The sequence below is a fragment of the Thalia democratica genome, chromosome 6 (assembly GCF_965202585.1).
Source record: "Thalia democratica chromosome 6, ktThaDemo2.hap1.1, whole genome shotgun sequence".
NCBI classification, from domain to species: domain Eukaryota; kingdom Metazoa; phylum Chordata; class Thaliacea; order Salpida; family Salpidae; genus Thalia; species Thalia democratica.
Window position 1 is genome coordinate 10,007,353 of NC_139170.1, and position 21,018 is coordinate 10,028,370.

Here is a 21,018-nt window from a genome sequence, read left to right on the forward strand (position 1 = left end):
TTACAAAAAGTAATAATTTTTAATGGAATAAAACTAACTTAAAATATCTATTCCAAAACTATATATACAACGTATTTTCAAAACAAATTTACAAATCAGAAGTTTTAAAAACAATCATTTAAAATAATTTGCAAACCAAATAAGCCACAATTCTTTCTATATAAATAAACATATATAAACAAGTGTTAAGACAATACTTCAGAAAAGTATATTTTTACTTGTAAAATTTATTTAGTCGTAAAAATTGAACTCAAAGCATCTAAAAAGTCAAATTTTGAATTATAAATGGCAATTAATAACTTAAAACTTTGTAGTTAGTGAACTATTTAACTTAGAAATATAAAATATCTGCATAAAGCAGCATAACCTGCACCTTTAATGTTTAGAAATTTATTTCTGTTAACACCACACAAGTAAAAGTCTGAATAGAATCTTTCAACAACAAAGGACTTTCTTGTACTGAATATATTTTAACTTAAACGTTAATAAATATTATCAGTTAACAAAGTATATGTGTAGTTTATTTTTCAAAGAAACAAGACATAATAACTATTTGTATGTGAATTCCAAGAAGCTTTGTTAAGAAAGAAGTATTATATAACACATAAATTATCAACTTAAACTTTTCCAAATGAAAATAAGTTGTAGTAAAAAGTTTTTTAACAACGTGAAATTCCGTGTTCAACTAATTGCTCTAAAAAATATATCCTTTTATTATGTATTGTAAAAGTTTGCCCGAAAAATTTTTTCAAACAAAATTACTGAAGCAATAAAAATAATACTACTTTTTTTCGAAGAGTGTGTAAATAATACACAGTCAACCTATCAGTTATTATATTTATTCATAAAAAGTTCCAACTGTTTAAACTAAAAAGTTGTTCAACAACCCGGCGACTTCTACAGCTTCAACCCGGGTCTGACCCAAGTTTTGTTGCTGTTGGCCTTCTTAACGACCGGGGCCGCCTTCCTCACCACCGGGGCCACGTTGACCTTCTTGTAAATATTGTTCCTGGCGGCTGGTGGGAACCTCTTCGCGGGAGGTCTGGTTGCGAACGGGGGGATTTTCTTGGGCTGGGGTATTTTGGCGTCCTTCTTTCTTGTCACCAGTATTTTTCTCGAGCAGAACTCCGTGTTGTTGAAGGACATGGCCGATTCTACCGACTGCTCGTCTTCGAACTGCAGGTACGCGTATCTGCGTTGGGTTATCAAACTTTTTAAAAATATAATTTATCATATATATTGACACATATCAATTTGAATTAAGTTACCAAGTATGTTTAAATCAGTTGGATAATCGTAAAATAAATAATTAAAAATACTGAAGTATGAAGTTTAAAGTTGTTCAATCAGATAAAATGTATTAAATAAGTATCATAGCTTTGTAAAACAGGTTTTTGAGAATTTCTTACAGGTTTTCTGATTTTTTTACAGGTTTTTAAATTCACATGTTTTTGGGTCTATTTTCAGTTCAAAACTAAGTTTAAAACAAAAAACCGTGTTAAATAGTATAGCGAAATTAAAATTAAAAAGAGAAAAAAAAAGTAAAGCTACTTTAAATGCGTTTGCTAATATAAAAAAATTTGATGATGACAATAAATTTTCATTTATATGATAGATTATTTGTGCCAAATCAAAGTTTTACTACTCAACATGTAAAAATCCCTTAAAATTCCACATTTTTCGAGATTTTTTAGCCTAGATTGTCAAATTCCAGATTTTTCCAGGTTTAGTTGCCTTGTCACCCTGATAAAACTGTAAGCAAAAAAAAAACAGTTACATCAAATTATCCTTTGAAAAAAAAGCACATTACTACATTATAAGTAATAACTTCTGAAAATGTTTTAAAAGTAACTTATACTAATCATAAAAATAAATATTTCAAACAGACCAACAAACAAAAACAATTCTATTGCTAAATCAAATGCTCGTATCAATGAAAGATACTTTTTTTTCGTAACTTATATAACTAAAAGGTTTTTTTTTACAAAGCACAAAATAACAAACATAAACTAAAAGTATTTATTATAAAAACATTTTGTTTTAATTTAATTTAGAAAAAGCTTATAACTTTTTTTACGCTAGAGATCACAAATTATTAAGAAATGTTCATTAAACAGTTTAAAAATTTATAAGTTGATATTTGTAAAAACATTAAAAAATTATATTTTAGTATAAAGGCAAAAAAAACAAGGTTTTTTAATACCTTTTACTAATACAACGCTTTTTAGATGAATAGATTTAAAGATAGCAACAGTTTAATAGTAAAAATTAAAAATACATTGACCGTAAACTGAACGAGTTTATATAATTTTAGCTAAATGTCCCTACTTTCACCTTTTTTATCTTTACCTTTCATTAGAAAAAATTTGATGCGACCAACTTTAATCCCTTATGTGTCAAATATTACTTTGAATTTATAGTTAGAAGTGTATGATATATTATATAACTCTACAAAATAAGACCAACTGAAAATTACAAGGATGGCTCTCTATGTGACAATGATAAAATTTAAAACCAAAAACTTTGTTATGACTAATCCTTTTAATTAGTTTAATTATTTTGTCACTTTAAGTTGTACACTATAATAAACTTTGCATATACTTACAAAAATATCTAATTTAAAAAATAAACAAAATAGTTACATACTATTCACTTTCTACCCAAGAGCTAATAACTTCTTAACAGTTAACTATAAATTCAAATTAGTAAATATATTAAATACTGACCCTTTAGGTTTACCAGAGATGTGGTTCTTGATGATGGTGGTTCTGGTCACCTTGCCACAAACACTGAAAAAATCAGCCAATTGAGGCTCGGTTGCAGTGAAGTTGACATTGTTGATGAATATTGATCTGCTGTCCTCACTCGAGACACCATTTGCTTTCTGCTTATGAAGCTTTTCTGTTCGTTCCATCAACATCTTTGTATCTTGTATCACCTGTATGAACATTGTTTAAATTAATGGTAATAACAATTCGCACAGTACTTTTCTTTATTCAACTAACATATGTTTCTCTGCGCTAAATAAGCTAAACAAAAATTTGTATCCTTAGGATCTGTTTTAACAAACTATTAGCTAGTAAGCTTTGAATATTTATTTTTTCAATTTTTTTTTTTTTGAAAATAAAAATCCTACTAACTATTTTAATCAATTAATAACCACAAACTTATTAACACTTTAAATTTATAATCATATTTGTTAAAAAAAAAAAAAATTAAATCAACATTTATTCATGTAAAGTTGTTTGAAACTAGCACTACAAATAGCTACTATAATAGAACAAACCAAACTAAACAAATATATATATATATATATATTACAGTATTTATTTGTTTATAAAACAAACAATAGATTTATACGACCGCTACATATAAGAGATAAATTACCCCATATAATCCTCAGTAAAGCTAAAGTTAACTTATCGAGCGCTATCGATCTAAACTTTTTTTTAAACTATTTAAATATATTACAGTATGTATATTACTTTCAAATAAATCATTCACTGTTTTACTACTACTTTAAATAATATAAGGTTTATATTTTGAAATAAAAAAATAAACTTTACCCTATTACTAAAACATTAAGTACTTCCCAAATTTCAAAAGTTCAAAACCATAAATAAAAATCATTTTCCATAAGTAAATTCTATTGACAAATTATAAACAATTTCAAGAATAAATAAATCTTACCCTAGCTAGTTTTCTTTCAAGCTGCAATTTTTCCTGCAATTGTTTCCTCCTCAAAACTTCTTTCTTGTTGATCTCTTTCTTCACAGTCACTTTAGTGCTTTTCATAGCATCAGTTGGTCCTTCTGGCGCGGCTTTCACAACCTTAGGTTTGATGTCTGTTGTAGTAGAGTCAGGAGCCTCGATTGGAACAATTTTTTTCTTGGTGCCCAGCGTTTTGAACACCGAAACTGAATCTTCAATTTGGTTCTTTTTCCTGGTGAAAGGCTTGTCAAGGGTGACAAAGAACTTGGTTTCAACTTTTGGCTTGTATTCCACCTTTGGCTGCACGTTTTCTTGTGACACCTCTTTTCTCCTTGTGATGCGGCGCTGAGGCATTGCTGGTTTAGAGTCTTTTTCGTCATCAGAATCACTTCGTTTCTGGACTCTTCTCCTGTCCCTGGCAAAATTAACTTTCTGGACATATTTAGGGGCTTCAGTGTCACTTGAGTCCACTTTCTTATTTGTAGAAGTGGCCTCAACTGATACTTTAGCTTCTTTTTGCTTCCTGTTCTTCAAGCTTGAAGTTGTTGCATCTCTGATTGCTCTCAAAAGCAGACTAGGGTTTGGAGCTTGCTTTTTTGAAAGCTTGGGCTTTTTTCTAACCGGCACAGAAACAGTGCTGACCATAGATTTGCTTGGCTGTTGTTCTTCATCATCATCACTAACATACCTCTCTTTTGTTTTCACCATTTTAACTGATGAGGAAACCGCCTGAGATTTCTTTCTTTTCACTTCATTAGCTTTCTCTTCTTCTGGTGTCACTTTCACTCTCTTTGCTCTTGGTGGTGTAGAAGTTTTTCTTGACCTCTGTTTTCTGCTTTCTTTTTCAATCACCTTGATTTTTCTATTACTCTTTTCTCTCCTACTACTTGGCTGATACCTTTCTCTGTCTTCTCTTCTGTTTTTTCTGTCATCAGCCTTTGGACTGTACTCAATTCTACTAGGCTTTGGTTTTGGCGCTTTTACTTCAACTTTAGAACGCTTAGCTTCTGGTTGTTTGATTTCTTTTGATTTTGTGTCTAATACTTTAGTTTTAGATGGTTTACGTTCTAAACTTCTTTTCTTAGTCCTTTTTGGTTCAGTTTCATAATGATCAACATTTTTGCTTTTTGTTTTGTTTTTTGAGGCTTTATTTTCTGTGTTCCTGGAACTTCTGCTGCTTGAAGTTTTCGATGAAGACTCTTTAACTCTGGAGCTCTTCGACTTGACTTCTTTGGGCGTGATTTCATCCTCATACATGATGTCAATCACATCATCATCAAAACAATCGTTTTCTTCACTTTCAACTTTCTCAACCTCCTTTTTAGTTTTGTTCTCAGCCTTTTTCTTGGCAGGTTCTTTTTCCACAGCAGGCTTCTTTTGCTGCTCTTTCATTTCTTCAAGGAGAGCAAACAGCCAGTCTGTGAACTCTTGTGTGTTTGTCTCCAGAAAAAGTTCAAGAGAACTTGTCATGGCTTCTTTTGATTTTTTGTTGGCTATCATGATCATGATGTAGTCTGGCAACTCGTCATCTGTGAAAGCATCCAGTTCATTCAATTTTGCCTTGATTGAGTTGAGTATTTTCTTACTCAGGTTTCCTGAATCTTCCATCGTGGTTGTAATTTTTGGCTACTTAAATAAAATTTCTGAAAAAATAAGTATAATTATTATAAAATTATACTAAAAAATCTCTGTAAATTATAAGATAGCAAATTTTTAAATTTTTTTTATTAAAGTTTTTGTAACTAGTTCGGTATATAACGACTTAGTATATATTATTTTTAGAATTAACAATGTTAAAGTTAAGAATTATTTGTAAACCTTATTCTACTGCACAAAAATTCAAGTTCTTTTACTATTTGAAGAGTATAAACACAATATAAAATATTTATTTTTAGGCTTTAATTTAAATTTTAGTAAAAATTACTAACTATTAACTTTTAAACTATAATAATTGCCTAAAGTATTAAAATTATAGGTTGATAATAAAAAGTATGGGTATGGATTTTTTATTCAAAACGTCATAAAACTTGCCAAATCATCTACATATTGTTTTAGAACTGTTTTTGACATAAAGAGTAGTTCATTTAAATAAACTAGTAAAATTAAAAAATAAACTTTTTAGTATTATTTAAAATGAATGTAGTCTACTTTTATTAATTTCATAATCATTATTAATTGTAGTACATATTTTTCATCACAAGTAGACAAAATGTAAGAAATGCAAAATACTCATGTAAAACATATGATTGTAGTAGTCATGATGTTAAAAAAAAATTGTACAAAACGATTAAACTTTTTTTTTTTTAATATTTTAACACAATCATACAATTTCATTTTTTATCTTATATAATATTTTTTAAGTTTCTAAAGATATCAATTTATGATCAATAAACTTATTGAAATAATTCGAAACTTTAAATTGAGTGTACTTTTTTTTAACTAGTTGATGTCATACGCTGAGAACAAGCTTAAATTTGAACCTCAGGTGCTATTTATAAAATACTCTTACATAACTTATAAATAAATATATAGAAACAAAATATACAACTGCTAACAAATTTATATACTTCTTATTTGCAAGGAACTAACAAATCAAATTTATTTAGGATATATATAATACTTTGCATAGTTATTAAAATGAAGTGTTATTAAAGGCTTATAGTCCCAATTAGTTGAATATAGTTTGTACAGAAACAGGTTCATAACTAACTTTAGTTTTACAAAAGACTACACCATCTTCAACCTTAATAGTTTTCATTCCAATTGTGTAAACTTGATATTTTAGAAATGATTTTGTGTCAAAAAGCAAACCTAACAATGATGCCTTCTTTTCTACTAACTCCTCTAAACTGTATTTGGTTTTTTGCTTGTCTGGATATTTAGTCTGAGAATTGATATCAAAATCTGCATTTGAAAATTTATGAGATTTAGGAGATCTTTTAAATGTTTTAGTTTTTGAATAATGAAGGTTATATCCAAAATGATTCATTATCATTCTAACAGCCTTAATAAAACAAATCTTAAAAACTTTATTTTCTTGAATTTCTGATGGAAAAATGTTTTTACTTTCAATATACCATTTTTTTATTTCTAAGGGATTTGGAGATGACTTTAACCAATCGTTGAGAAAATTCAACCACTTTTCAAAGAACAAGCTGTCTAATATTCTTATCAACGTTCTGCTTGATAAAAATTCATTCCATACAAAAATACTTTTTACATTTTCAAAATTATCTGTTGAAGGACTTATTTGAACATCATCAACTATTAATTGTATTTTAGTTATGATAGATTTTTCCATTATAGTATCGAAAACTTTACTTGGTAAAACTTGTACCCAAGTTTGGATCAAGTCAAGAGCAAAAGAATCTGTTATTTCACATCCAAAAAGAAAACCAATCAGCTTTTCCTGTATGACTTGAAATAATGAAGATAAATGTTCTTTTAAATGTGTGACCCATGGTGCTATAAAGGGGTAAAATGATACATGTTTTTCACTAATCTCCCAACTTTTAACTAAAACTTCTAATTTAAACCCCACACTTTGCATCAACTTAGAAAAAGAGGTTGTAGAAAATACTTCTTTCCATTTCAACAACAAGTCTAGCAAGTCAAAAGGAAAGTGTGGGTCCCAGTTTTCAATGTGGCATACAAATTTTGGGAGTAACACATTAGATACTATTTCATTGTAAGTGCACATGTCATTAACTGTGTTTTGGTTAAAACTTGCAGAAATTAACATTGCCTTTAGACGCTTAAACTCTAGTATTCCATATTCAATAGTGGAATTGATCGGAGTCCAGTCTTTAAGTAACTCAGTCAATTGACTTTTAATAAATACATGACCTAACCTATGAAGTTTGTACTTATGATACTGTATGGAGTAGTCTTTTTTAATTTCTTCAATAGTTTCTATAAAAAAATTCAACTTAACTTTGCAGGATTCGTCTCCTTTAGCAAAATCATCACACATCTTGATTACATTTAGAATAGTCTTAGACTTGGAAGCTTCATTTGTATTTCTGCTAACTTGCAAATTACCTAAATCAGTTTGAATGCACACCAACATATTTCTTAATATTTTTTCATCATCAGATTTGTAATCTTTTGATTCTACTTTATTTTCCATATAACTTTTTAGTAATTCAAACTGTAAACAAATTGAAATTTTTAGTAATGCCTTTAAGTTTAGGTTAATATTAAAGTACTATTCCAAATATTATATTCTACAATAATATATAACATTAGAAGAGATATAAATGTTTCAAAAATTAGAATTTACATAACAAGCTTACAATATAGATTTTTTTTTCAATCAAAATAATTTATTCTATAGCAATCATTAAATAATATTTAAGTTGAAAGCAGAACAAGGGCCAAGCTTTTCTTTTTTGCTTATTAACCACATTATTTTGCTGTCAGTTTTCTTGGAATTTCACTAAAAATCCTTAAAAAAATTAAAATTAAACTATAATTTTAAGAACCAATAAAAATAAGTCTATTTTTTGTTTATCTTTGAAAAAATTAAATACTAGACTATAGTTCTAAAAATATATTGCTTAAAAGTTGTAAGAGATAGATTTTTAGTGAAATAGTCTTTTTTCACCTTTTTAAAGAGGGTCTTCCATTGGGCAGCTATGAAACTCTTTGATTACTTAAATACCATAAGTCAAATAAATTTTTAAGAAAGGGTATTAGTAGCCAGTAGGTTTTTTAATATATTTTTACTTAAATAATTATTTAAGACTTGATTTCATTTTTGAAGTTGTTGTTTATAATCAAGCATTTATTCATTATTTTAAATTTTAATTTTTTTTATTATAGATTAAACTTGTTTTATATATTATTCTTTTGGCAACCAGTAAAATATATTAATTTAAGGGCATAGGGGGGTAAACACCCTTTTTTTTTTGAAATTTAATCTTATTTTATATAGTTTTTACTAAGCTACAGGATGCTTTTTTACAAATTTAAAAAATTCAAAATAATTTTTGAGATGAAGTTGGTCAAAGTTGGAGGCAACAATAGGTTCCTTATGGCAGGCGCAAATTAAAACAGCAAATAACTAGAAATCACTAAAAATTTATCTCCTCTTACGTTTTGAGATAACTACCTTAAACTTTTAGGAAAAGTTCCTTGCAATATTTAAAAAATTCTATTGTAACAAAATTTAAAAAAATTAAAAAATCTATTATAATAAAAAAATAAAAAAACTGTATTTTTTGTTTATTTTTTATATAAAACTTTTATTTTTTAATTTAAAAAAAATTATTTGCAACATAATTTTCTAATTATATCAAGGAACATTTCCTGAAAGTTTAAGGTAGTTATCTCGAAAAACGTAGGAGAAGATAGATTTTTAGTGAAATAGTCTATTTTTGTTGTTTTATTTTGCGCCTCCCATAAGGAACCTATTGTTGCCTCCAACTTTGACCTGCTATATCTCAAAAATTATTTTGAATTTTTAAATCTGTAAAAAGCATTTTATAGCTTAGTAAAAACTATATAAAATAAGATCAAATTTCAAAAAAAGGTGTTAACCCCCCATGCCATTAAAACATTATTTAGCATTCAATATAGGGTCAGGCAACTTTTTTAGTCAGTCAGCTAATTTTATCAATCTGAAATTAAAATTATTTGCAAGCCAGACTTTTTAAAAAGAGTCATGGTTATCATAATTTTGAAAATTATTCAATAAAACTCAAAAAATTTCAAAATGTAAATTTACAATTAAATAATCATTTAAAAAGCAATAAAACAAGGGTAAAAAAAAATCAAAGCACTCACCTCTAAAATTTGATTTTAAAAATTTCAATTTTATTGCACTAGATTTTTTAAGCAAAAAAAATAATGACAAGCCTGAGATATTTATTAAAAGGCTAAACACTGCCAAAATCTATTTTACTACAATGTTTTTTTCTATTATTTTACTTTTTTACATTGTATTTAAAACTTAATTTTTTTGTCTTTAAATTCTTTGTTAGGTTTAAAACTGGACTTGCAAAAGGAATAACTATTAAGAAAAGTTTCAACTACTATTAAGCAGATTTATGCACTTTTTTAATAACAATTTAGAATTTTGTTTTTGTTTATCATATTTAGAGGAAACTGGTGACACCATTTCAACTATTAATGTTTATCAACCACTATAGAACTAAAGTGATATTTCAATGTTTTAAAAGTAATTTTGCATAGAAATTAAATAATTTTTCAAAATTATTTATGATAGTGTTTTAAAAGCTTTTTAAATGATAGGATAAAAATTATTACTTAGGTTGATTACTTTTCACAAAACATTAAAACAGTTGTAGTTTTTAAAAATCATAACAATTTGTATAACATCATAAGACTTTATAAAACATGTAAGAACAAAAACTTGAAACTGCAAAAAACAAAATATAAAATATAGAGTTAAAAAGTGTACAGGAATACTCTTTGATATAACTTAATATTTTGTTAAAATAAACAACTGACTTATAAAAAGCACTTGAAGGTAGTTTTAATGAAATGTTTTATGAAGTAAATATTTAAAAAATAAAATATTTAAAATTTGCTTCAGATGTTTCTGAATTTTCAACTCAACTGTTTTTCAGATTCACTCATGTATAATATAAATTATCTAAAACTACTATTCTGATGTAAACAACCAAAATTCAATCTAATGTACATTGATTAAGGACATATGGGGTTAAGCACTTTTTTACACTTTAATATTGCTTTAAGATTTTTAACTTAGCTAGCAGTGTTTATTTACCATTTTGTTAAACTCTGATAGTTTTTTGAAGTATGAGATTACAAAGTTAGAGAGTTCAACAGTTTCATTTTGAATTGACTAAGGAATAAAATACTATTTTTGTTAAAATCTACCTTCTTTTACAGTTTTTAAAGGAAATTTTCTGAAACTTTTTCATTTTAATCTCAAACTGTTAGTAAACAATGCTATAGTAGGAAATTTTTTATCTTTTCAATAATTTTTGTCATAAAATGGTTATCTTTTAAACTGTTACAATAGAAATTTTCTATTAATGTAAGAAAGAATTCCTAAAAATTTTATGTTATTTGACTTAAATGTAACAGAGAAGATAGATTTATAATAACTTTTTCTAAATTCTGAGATAATTAGTGTTGAAAACTTTCTCTATCACACATTTGTATCCGAAAATTTTTCCACAACTTACAATATTTCAAAAGCTTTTGTTTAGTTTGTGAAAAGTATCTAATAGTATATAAACTTAGCTTTCATCTAAGGGTCAATGATTATTTTAGTAAAAAAATGTTAAAATCCCATACTGCATTAATTATTAGAAACTATACAAGATTTTAATCAGAATTTTTCTTATGTTGTTAAATAAAATGCTCAAATAATAAAACTGGAACAATAATATTATAATCACAAAAAATTTAAATACTTAATTTATATTAGATGTTTTTTGTATCAACAGATGTATATTCCTGTTTATATTTATTATATTGTATACAAATTTGTATTGATAATAAAAACTCTACTGCTATGTAAAATATACTATTTCTGAAATTTTTATTTGTTTTTTGTCTTTAGTCTATATTACTTCTATCAATTTTCTACTTAAGCTTTCAAGTAGTAATTACTGGCTTTTGTAGGGTGAGACTCTTTCAGTCAAAAACATGTCCTGAGTAATTCTGAGTTGTTTTATATACATTAAAAAATTCACCTCTGGCCAAAACTACTTATACTTCATTTTTGTTATTTGTCTTAATAACCAAATGAGGAACATTGTATATGCATAAGGGTGCTTATAAAATTGGCAACCTTTGAATTTTCAGCTAGATATGTTTTCCACCTTGTGAATTATCCCAAAAACCCTATGAATTTTTCAGCTGATTTAAAGTATTGAATACAGATAGAGGCTATTTTAGGTTTTATGAAAGCTACCTAATTTATTTTACATGTGGCCAGTTATCACAAAAACAGATTGTGCACAATTCAAGAACATTTATAGAAAGTTTAATTGAGGCAATTCTTGATTTTTTGTAATTTTTTATCCATATTTGTAAGTTTTCTTAAATTTCCAGTTTTTTTTTTAAACAAGAAGTGCCACCATAAAACTTTCTTTAAATCATTTTAAATTGTGCACAACAAGTTTTTGTGATAATTGGCCACATATAAAAAAAAAATTAGAATTAGACTCTTGTTAGAACTAAAGCCACGTTCAACTTCACTTTGGCTATGAAATAAAAGCAGGACACATTTTATAAGAATATAAAGAGTCTCAAACTTTTCAACATTTAGGTTACTAAAGAAAAATTATATAGTCTCTGTGAAGCACTGTCATAGTTGAAAGTGTCCTTGCCACAGATCATCAATTCTAAAAAGATTACATACAACAACTACTTGTTCAAAAAAAGTAATATTTCAACATATTTCTAGGAAAATTTTGCAATTATAGTCTGACTTTAAAGGATTTTTTGTTAACTTTTTACCATTTTAAGGCTTTGAAAATTAAAGAATTTTGTAAATTGGAATTAACAAAATTTGACATTTTGACCTAAAAAACTGACTTTAGTTATTTGACCCCAAAAAAATCACTTAGTCTGACTTTTTCCAACTTTGTTTAAATATGTGCAAAATCAGATTCTTCTACTTTTTAAAGTTTTTAAAAAACTTGTGATGACATCCATTAAATAATCAAGTCTTATAAAAGTATTTTCCATCTTTAAAAATGTTTAATCTATTTTTAACAGTGCACAAATTTTTCAGATGTTCAGGGTTGCCACTCTTTGAGTCAAAAAATCTTCCCTGAGTGACCAGAAACTTCCCTGAGTTTTATTTTCAAATCCTTAAAATGTTATTCTTTATTAAAAAATTACTATTTTAATTCAAAGAATAATGAAGAACTAGCCGCAAGGCTAAAAAATTTCTAAATGAGCACTTAGAAATAAATAAAACTAGCTATTTAGAACAAAATATTGAAACTGGATTAATTAAACTTCATTCTAGATTTAGAAAAAAAAATTCCCTGAGGTGTTTTTAGAAAATTCTTTAAATTTCCCTGAAACTTTGAGAAAAAACCAAAACTATCCAGAGTATGCCAGAGTTAAAAAAAAAAGAATCAAAATTCCTTTAGTTTCCCTGAGATTTTCTATAACTTGAAAATTCCCTGACTGTGTGGCAACCCTGGATGTTGAAACCCAGTGCTTTTGTAAAGTATTTGCTGATAAATATTTTCTTAACCACTAACAGCAGAAGAATTGTAAACTCTAACTGTAACATTAAGAGAACTAATACTGAACAATAAAAGTCTATAAAATATCCATAACTTTTATTTAAAAAAATAATTATAATAATTTTATAATAATATAAATATAAAAAGTAATTTAATTCAAACTTTTTTGAAAAGTTACAAAAACTAACCTGAGTTTTTTAATCTCAAACTAGCTTGAGTTGGTCTGAGATTTTTAATAAATTAAAAACTAACATTTTTAATTTTAAACATCAGTCTTTAACTGTGCCCTTTGCAATGATAATTATTTTCTGGAGAAGAGTGAATGTGCTACATCATGTGTAACCTAACAGGTTTATCATCTGTGTAACTTTGCCAGCTTAAATAGCCTGAGTGTGTGGCAACTCTGATAACAATTTAAGAACATTAGTTAATTGTTAAAATGACATATATGTTAGTAATACTTATTTTGGCCCTGCTAAAATCAATATAATAGAAAAAATAAGGGTTTGATAAATTTAATTATCAATATAAGTTAACTAATATTGAATCACTTGTCTTAAGAATAGAAATCTAAATAAAGAATAGAATACATTGCTAGAGATACATCACCAGTTGTATTTTATTTATTATTTTATAGTAAATATGAAAAAAAAATTACTGAACAAAAATTATTGTGCACAAAAACTTAATCATTATTTGAAGAGTTATACAGCTCAATATTTTGTATCTTTTATCTACTATTATCAGTAAAGATCATTTAATTATTTATAAATAAAGTAAACAACAAAACACAGATTATTCTTCAAGATTATTCTACTATTATCAATAAAGATCATTTAATTATTTATAAATAAAGTAAACAACAAAACACAGATTATTCTTCAAATAACAAATAGGCAAAAAGGTTGCTAAGATGATGCATCTAGCCTAGAATTATAACAATATAGTGATTTAAAGCATTAATAAAAAAATAATAAAAAAGGATATAAAAATTTAGAATAAGATTTAAATTTAAACACTGAGGTGCTTGGCAATTGAAATTTATAAACAAACCAATAAACTGGATTTTGTCAATTAGACCCTTATAGTGGTCACGTGACAGCTACTTTTAATATAATAACTATTCATAAATAAATTTGCAAACATAAACAAGCACAAGATATACAAACTTTTAATATACTTTAAGTTCATTCTTACATTTTTTTTCAAGAATTTAAAACTTATAGACAATATAACATTTTCACATTGAATCAAAACTAAATCCGAACTTTAGATGACATTGAAAATACTTTTTTTTACGTGTTTAAATAAAACAAAAAAAGTTAAATATAAGTTTTTATTGCTTGAAAGCACGGTTTCCAAAATCCAATACTCTAGAAACTCTAATTACTGTATATACGCTTGTTTGTTTTAATTAAAAATGTAATGCACGAGTAATTATGTAGCTCTTACCTTATAGCAGTGGTTCCAAGCCTTTTTTATACCTCGCCGCACCCCTAAGTTTTTTTAATTTGTTCCTGCAGCCCTTGCAGTACATGCGATGATTTATTTGAAAATAATTTTAAAAAGAACGATGAGGACTTGTATATATCATTTTTTGATAGTGTACTATATAAACAATGTTTAATATATGGAATTTTCAACTAAAAGCTATACACTCTCATTAGTCTAAAATTAAAACTTGTAAAAATCAAATCAACAACTAAATTAGTATTGAGTTTAGAAACTTAGTAAAATTTAAATAACTAGAGTGTGACCTAACTATAAAAATAAAAAATATTCTATATGATATGAGTTGCTTGCTAGCTTTAAACATCGGTATTCGGTAGTAATATTTTGTTAGGTAAAAGAAATGTTGGCTTACAGTCACCAATGTTAAAGAAAAACTTCCTTATTTATCTAACAAAATTTCAAAGCCATCTCGATTCTCGAGTTCCTTGGAATTGCTGCCTCGCACCAGAGACTTATTAATGATATTTAAGAATTTAAGATAAAATGTGAGATATAAGACAATGCTAACAATTTTAAGCAACAACAATAAAAAGGTGAACGCTCGCATTTATAACCAGTTGATTGGTATGGAGATTATTTTTCAGTCATCAAACTAAATACTGAAAGCTGTTTGTTGCATTTTTATTAGTTGTCAATAGTATAATATATGTTTCAAGCAGATATACATTGAAATGAATATTAAATTTTTTGATGGATTTGTTTTGTCAACTTACTTTAGGTTTGTTTAATGTATGAAAGGCGTACTATAAAGTATAAATTTTAATTTAAAATATAAAAGTATTGTGAAAATTCAAATAGAGAACCGCTTTAGTTTTGCTGATCTAGTTGAGCTTTTCAACTTAACAACTGAATGTATAATTATTAGTGGTAGAATTTTCAATGCACAGAATTATTTTTGACAACGGCAAAAGTAAGAGTTATGAAATGACTACACTTTAAAGTTTAAATTCGGATCTCACTTAGCCTCAAACAGAAATCTAGTTTAAAGTCAATAAAAAAACAATCGAAAATCCCAAGTTGTGATAAATATCTTATTCGAGTAGAAGCATTTTTATTTGAATAAGTTTTGGATTTTGATCCATTTCAATAAAACAAAATTCCACCTGAAAGACAAGTTATTATTAATATTAGTTATGAAATGAGCCAAATACTATTTTATTTGACAAATTTCACAAATCAGTAAAGTTGTAATTCTTGTCCTTGGATTCAATTTGAGAACATTGATTGTTACTCTTAAGATAAGTTAAAAAGTATAAAACAATAAGATAAAATCAAATTAATGGATCTTTAAATTACTGACTAAATTGCTAAGAAAGTCAGCAATGTAAGCATGAGTGGAAAAATTTCTGAATCATAGTTCACAGCATTTGGACACCCTAATCAATTTTACTTAAATTTAATACATTTATTAAAAATTTAGATTTAAAAATGAAAAAATTATAAAGATTAGTAAGTATATTGTTAAAGATTTATAAGAGATTACTGGTGAAAAAAATGTTTTTTAAACTAGTATGTTCAACGGTAACAAAAACAATATTTTAAATTTTCTTAAAAATCATTAATTTTTAAATCATACGCGAGGTTTAAGCTAAACTATTATTCCAAAAGTATACTTTAGTAACATATTAGTATTTAAACTTGTTAAGTTTCTATTTAAGTAAAACTTAATTTATTTCAGTTGCTATAAATGAAAATTTCTGGTCTTTTAAATCGTAGTATTTATTTTAAAGGTAAAATGCGCGCTAGTAACCTTTAGGGTAGTATCTTTTAAATAAATAAACTGTTTTTGAAAGTTTGTCCATTGATTAAAATATTTTAAGCAAAGTTTGTTACCTTTAAAAGTATTAAATAATTTTATTTTTTATAATATTTTGATATAATTTTATTTTGTTTGAATAAGTAAAATATACTGCGCTATTTATTTCAAAGAATAATGAAAAAAAAAATACGTCACATCATTTTAATACTATAAACTTTAAGCTTTAATAGCTTTTAAGCTATTTTAATTTCCAAGGAAAGCATCATAAGAAATAAATATCATAAGCAACTTTATCCTAAAAAATAATGAAATTAAGCTTTAGTTCGATTTTAAAACGTATAAAAATTTGTCTGTAACTTCGTTGTCTTTTAAACTTATTTTTGTCTTTTGATTTAAAACAAATTAAATAATATATTAACTAAATAATTACATATAAGCTTCATTTATGAACAGTTTGCAAAGGAGCTTATTTAAAAATTTAAAAAAATGTCTGTTAAATAAACTCTACACAACATTAAAAAAATATTTCTAGTAAAGCCTGCAAGTATAAATATGATCAATTTATACCTTAATTTAAGTCGTTAAGAAACATCGAATAAACAAACGAACTAGGTTTAATTTCGCTGTTGCTGAAGTTTTGTTTTACTTTTTTTTACATTTAAATGTTTAGAGTTTTGAACATAGAAAACTAGCGACAAGTTTAATTTATGTGGAATTACGAGCTTTTAAAAACCTGCCACATATATTATTAGAAATAAAGCTTAAAACAAAACAGATCGTATAGTAAGCTTTAAAACGAGAGAAGCTTTAAAATCGAGAGAACATGTATTAAACGTTTCGGTTCCTTTTGTTTACTCACAAAAAACTTATTTACACAAAGCATTTGTACTACAGCGATATTCAGTGTTTCAAGACAAGCTAGTTTTGTGCTGTTTCAATAGCTGTGTGTTATTGATCGTTTTTATCATTTGTTGGTGTTTTATACAGTTCATTATACTGAAACAGCACGTTTTTTAAATAGATGATTTACTAAATTTTATCAACAAGTTATTCGTAAACTTTTATAATTTTAAAGATAGACAAATATTTTACATTAAAAGAAAAATAGTAATTTTTTTTTTTTAAATACAACTTTTATACAAGGCTACTTTATAATTGAAGATTTTTATTTTTTTATTTTTGACAGAAATACTAACATCTTTAAATAAAAAGGTATCTTATTTTTATGTTAAGCAAGTTTTGTCTTAAACAAATAAAAAATGCAATTGGTTAAAAACTTTTTATTTGCAGCTGTAAACTTTTTTTCAAATGTCTTTCTTTTGTTTTGGAATTTGATTAGCCTAACAATAAATGTTTTTTACCTAGGTGCTACTTTAGTATACTTTCTTGGTTTTTTATTCAAGTTTATTTCTAAAAGTATCGCGTTTTTAGTTGCTTTGGGTTTCAAACGTAAAAAAAGACACTTATGTTAAATTCATTATAATGTTTTTCATATCTACACCACAGAAAACTCGAAACACTTTCAATAATATAAAGTTTAAAATCATCAATCATTCTTTTTTTTTTGTGTTGTTTTTAGTGCTATTTATTGCTGAGTGTGTATTCTGTTGAAAAATAATAACGTGTGTATACTTTTTGTTGTATTTTTATTTATTCAATATGTTATAGTTTTAAACTTACATAATTAAGTTTTGTATAGAAATTCAGCATATAATATTCAATTTTCTAAATTATTATAACAAATATTTTAGAGATGTTTTCAACGTTTAGTAGGCTGGCGCTGATATTAAAAGAAAATCAATATTCATTAAAGTTTAATAACCTTTAAACAGCTAAATTGTTTTAACATCTAAAATACTACAAAACCCAAGAAAAACTAATTATTTAAAAATTATTAGTTTTACGTAAGTTTTCAAAATTTACTTAATAATTATAATAACAGTATCATGCTTGTAAAAGTTTCTTAGCTTAGCAAACTATGAAATAAGCTTTCGAAATAAACCAATTATTTTTGTGAATACCTAACATACTGTAAATGTAAAATGCTTTAGTTAGTAAACATAGTAAACACAAAATAAATTAAACACAGAAGTTATTGATTTTCTTTAATTTGAAACTTAATTTAACAAATTAAATTAGACAAAGTTAAAATAAATGTTTTATTTAAAGTTTTCTTATATTTTTTTTTCCATTAACAAGTAAGCTAGTCTGTAATTTAAAAATATTAATCTTAATAAAAGCATTAGTTTGTTGAAACAATTAAAATACATTAAAAAAATCAATAACTAGCTTTATTTAAATTTCATTTACTACTTTATTTATAATAATTTTTTTTTAAGTAATGTTTTGATATATTATTATATTTAGAAATTTAAAGCACTATAGGTAAATTTATTTCAGATAAATAATAGATAAAAAATAATCTTACTTAAAAAGTGTTATTGAATTTCATAAGGTACTAATCAATTTATTTTAATATAGTCTGTAGGTCTTATAAAAAAAAATTAATCATAAAGTTTAAAATTCATTTTTAATCATTTGTTATTTTTGAAACAAATAAAGTTAAGATTTAAAAAGTTCTTATTTAATTTTTATTTAACCTTTTTTCTATTTTTAAATGTATACATTTATTTTAACATCTAGTATTTTTGACTTCTTGGTTTTAATTTAGGCAGTAAACTATAGAATTTCATCAATATTTAGCTTAGTACTAATAAAAGTATATTTTAAACAAGTGCGTAAACTGACACAGTAGTGTTGGGTGGAAGATTTTAGTTTAAATTTTTTTAGAAAATATGAGAAAGATGTATTAGGCCTTATCCAGTCACTTGTTAAACTGCTAGAAAAATATTATTATTTTAAGAATTATCAAAACTTTTGCCCAAGTATATTAAATTAATATTAGTTTTTATATTTGTTTTAAACAAAATGAACTTTTCGTGCGATTTTATTTCGTTATGTGTCTTTCTGTTTCAGTGGCATAGGTTTTGATGCCTAGGTCTATCATATGGACAACAAACCTGCAATAACAATAAAAATATATACTATTACTGGTTAAATACCATGTTAATCGTTTAGCTGTACTGTACATTCTACTGAATAATTTCTTTAATTTTAGATAAATTAAGGATATTAAACATGGTTTTAATTTAAAAACGACAAAAACTCGTTCCAAAATTTAAACTAAGAACCTGGTGTATAAATACTTATTGGTTATTGGTTCACCTACCACGTATACAGTTTAAAGTCTCGTCCAGGACAAAAATTGGTTTGAAACTTATAACTGGGTAGAATATTTTTCTTTAAACCTTTAATAAAACCAAATGTAATAAAAGTAAATCAAAAGTACTTTTTCTTAATTTTTTACTTTAAGTTTGAAGTTTAAAATTAAGTGTTAAGTTTTAAGAGTTCTGTTAAATTAAGATAGTAAAAACTTTAAAGTAAATTATATTCTAGTGTTCTATAATTAAAATTAAAACCAGATTAAGCTGTTTATTTAAACCGACTAAAAAACAGAGTTTTTATTTACAGACACGAAAGTATTTCAATTCTTTTAGACTATCAGGGCTTTTACTAAAAAAAGTTACTGCTGTTAAAATGATAAAAGGTAGTTTTTTTTCTTTATATCAAAATTCGTAAATAATATGTAACTAAACATTATCCTTAAAATTTTTTTATACATTTTAACAAAAAAACAATATAGCTTTATGCATACCTTTTTCTAATTAAAAAAAAGTCTAAACGAAAATAACAACTTTTTTTAACGTTAGTAAAAACTCCAAGTTTTATTTTAAAGCTGAGCCTATTTACAACTTATATAAAGTTTGGTGAAAATTATGTAGTTTGTTGAACGACAAAAAATACGCCCAAAATATTTGGTCCTAAGATTTTGTGCACGAAAAAATTTTTGGTTATCGAGTCGCACATCATGGATACCGTTTAGCATCTTGTCCAGGACAGGACAATTTAATAAAATGCTTTAAAACAACTATAAATAGGTTAAACAATTATAAAAGAAAATAGTTATAAATATTTGAAATTGTTTATAGACAGAAATTTAAATTGGTGAGAACATGTAGAAACTATAAAAACAAAATTATAAAAAACACTAGGTGTATTATATAAATTATTACCCTTTACACTTACGATATATATATATGTAAATCAAGACACAAGACATTTCTCAAATGAAAAAACATTATATTTAATCTTTAATTCATTGTTTATGAGCAATGTAAGGTATAGTTTGTTGTGTTGGGGAAAATCAAATAAAAAATGTACAAATGATAAGAATGTTCGTATAAACAGAGCACTTAGATGCATACATTATAAGAAATATGATGATAGTGTTTAAAAATTAAAAACCGAAAAAAAAACTTGAAAATCTGTATTTATATGAATAAGGTCTTTTTATGTTTAAGTTTAACAACAATTTGTTACCAGCTAGCTTTAGTTATTACTTTAAAAGTGTTAAAAATAATCATAATTATCATACGAGGTCTTCAGAAACAAATTATTTACTACCTAGATTCAACAACATGAGTGGTCACAAATTGCTAGCTTACCAGGGTAATAAATTATGGACTGAGCTACCATTATGTATAAAAATCAAAGTCATTTTGGAAAGTTCCAGGATGAACTTAAAAACTAATAATTAATTAGTGATTATCAAGGTCGTAAGTGATCATTGCTACTTGTTTATTTACTTTTGTTTAGGGAGTTAAAAATAATTATCGTCTATTACAAAAAAATTAGTTCAAAAATAGATTTGTTTGGTTACAGTAACAGTGGCTTAGTCTAAATCACAGCATTTTTTATCTGGCTATTCTCTAG

The 21,018-nt window shown here is 25.6% G+C and overlaps 2 protein-coding genes across 2 annotated transcripts; both read right to left on the reverse strand.

Moving 5' to 3' along the window:
• Window positions 1–240: 240 nt before the first annotated feature.
• Window positions 241–5,349, reverse strand: LOC145839520 (uncharacterized). The gene is made up of 3 exons (XM_082947118.1): window positions 3,691–5,349; window positions 2,727–2,938; window positions 241–1,192 (listed from the first exon to the last, which is right to left on the reverse strand). The coding sequence occupies exons 1-3, from the start codon at window positions 5,317–5,319 to the stop codon at window positions 898–900; spliced, it is 2,136 nt and encodes a 711-aa protein (XP_082803244.1). The 5' UTR covers window positions 5,320–5,349; the 3' UTR covers window positions 241–897.
• Window positions 5,350–6,349: 1,000 nt separating this feature from the next.
• On the reverse strand, window positions 6,350–7,843 carry LOC145838544 (uncharacterized). The gene has a single exon (XM_082946158.1). The coding sequence runs from the start codon at window positions 7,838–7,840 to the stop codon at window positions 6,380–6,382; it is 1,461 nt and encodes a 486-aa protein (XP_082802284.1). The 5' UTR covers window positions 7,841–7,843; the 3' UTR covers window positions 6,350–6,379.
• Between the last annotated feature and the right edge of the window lie 13,175 nt (window positions 7,844–21,018).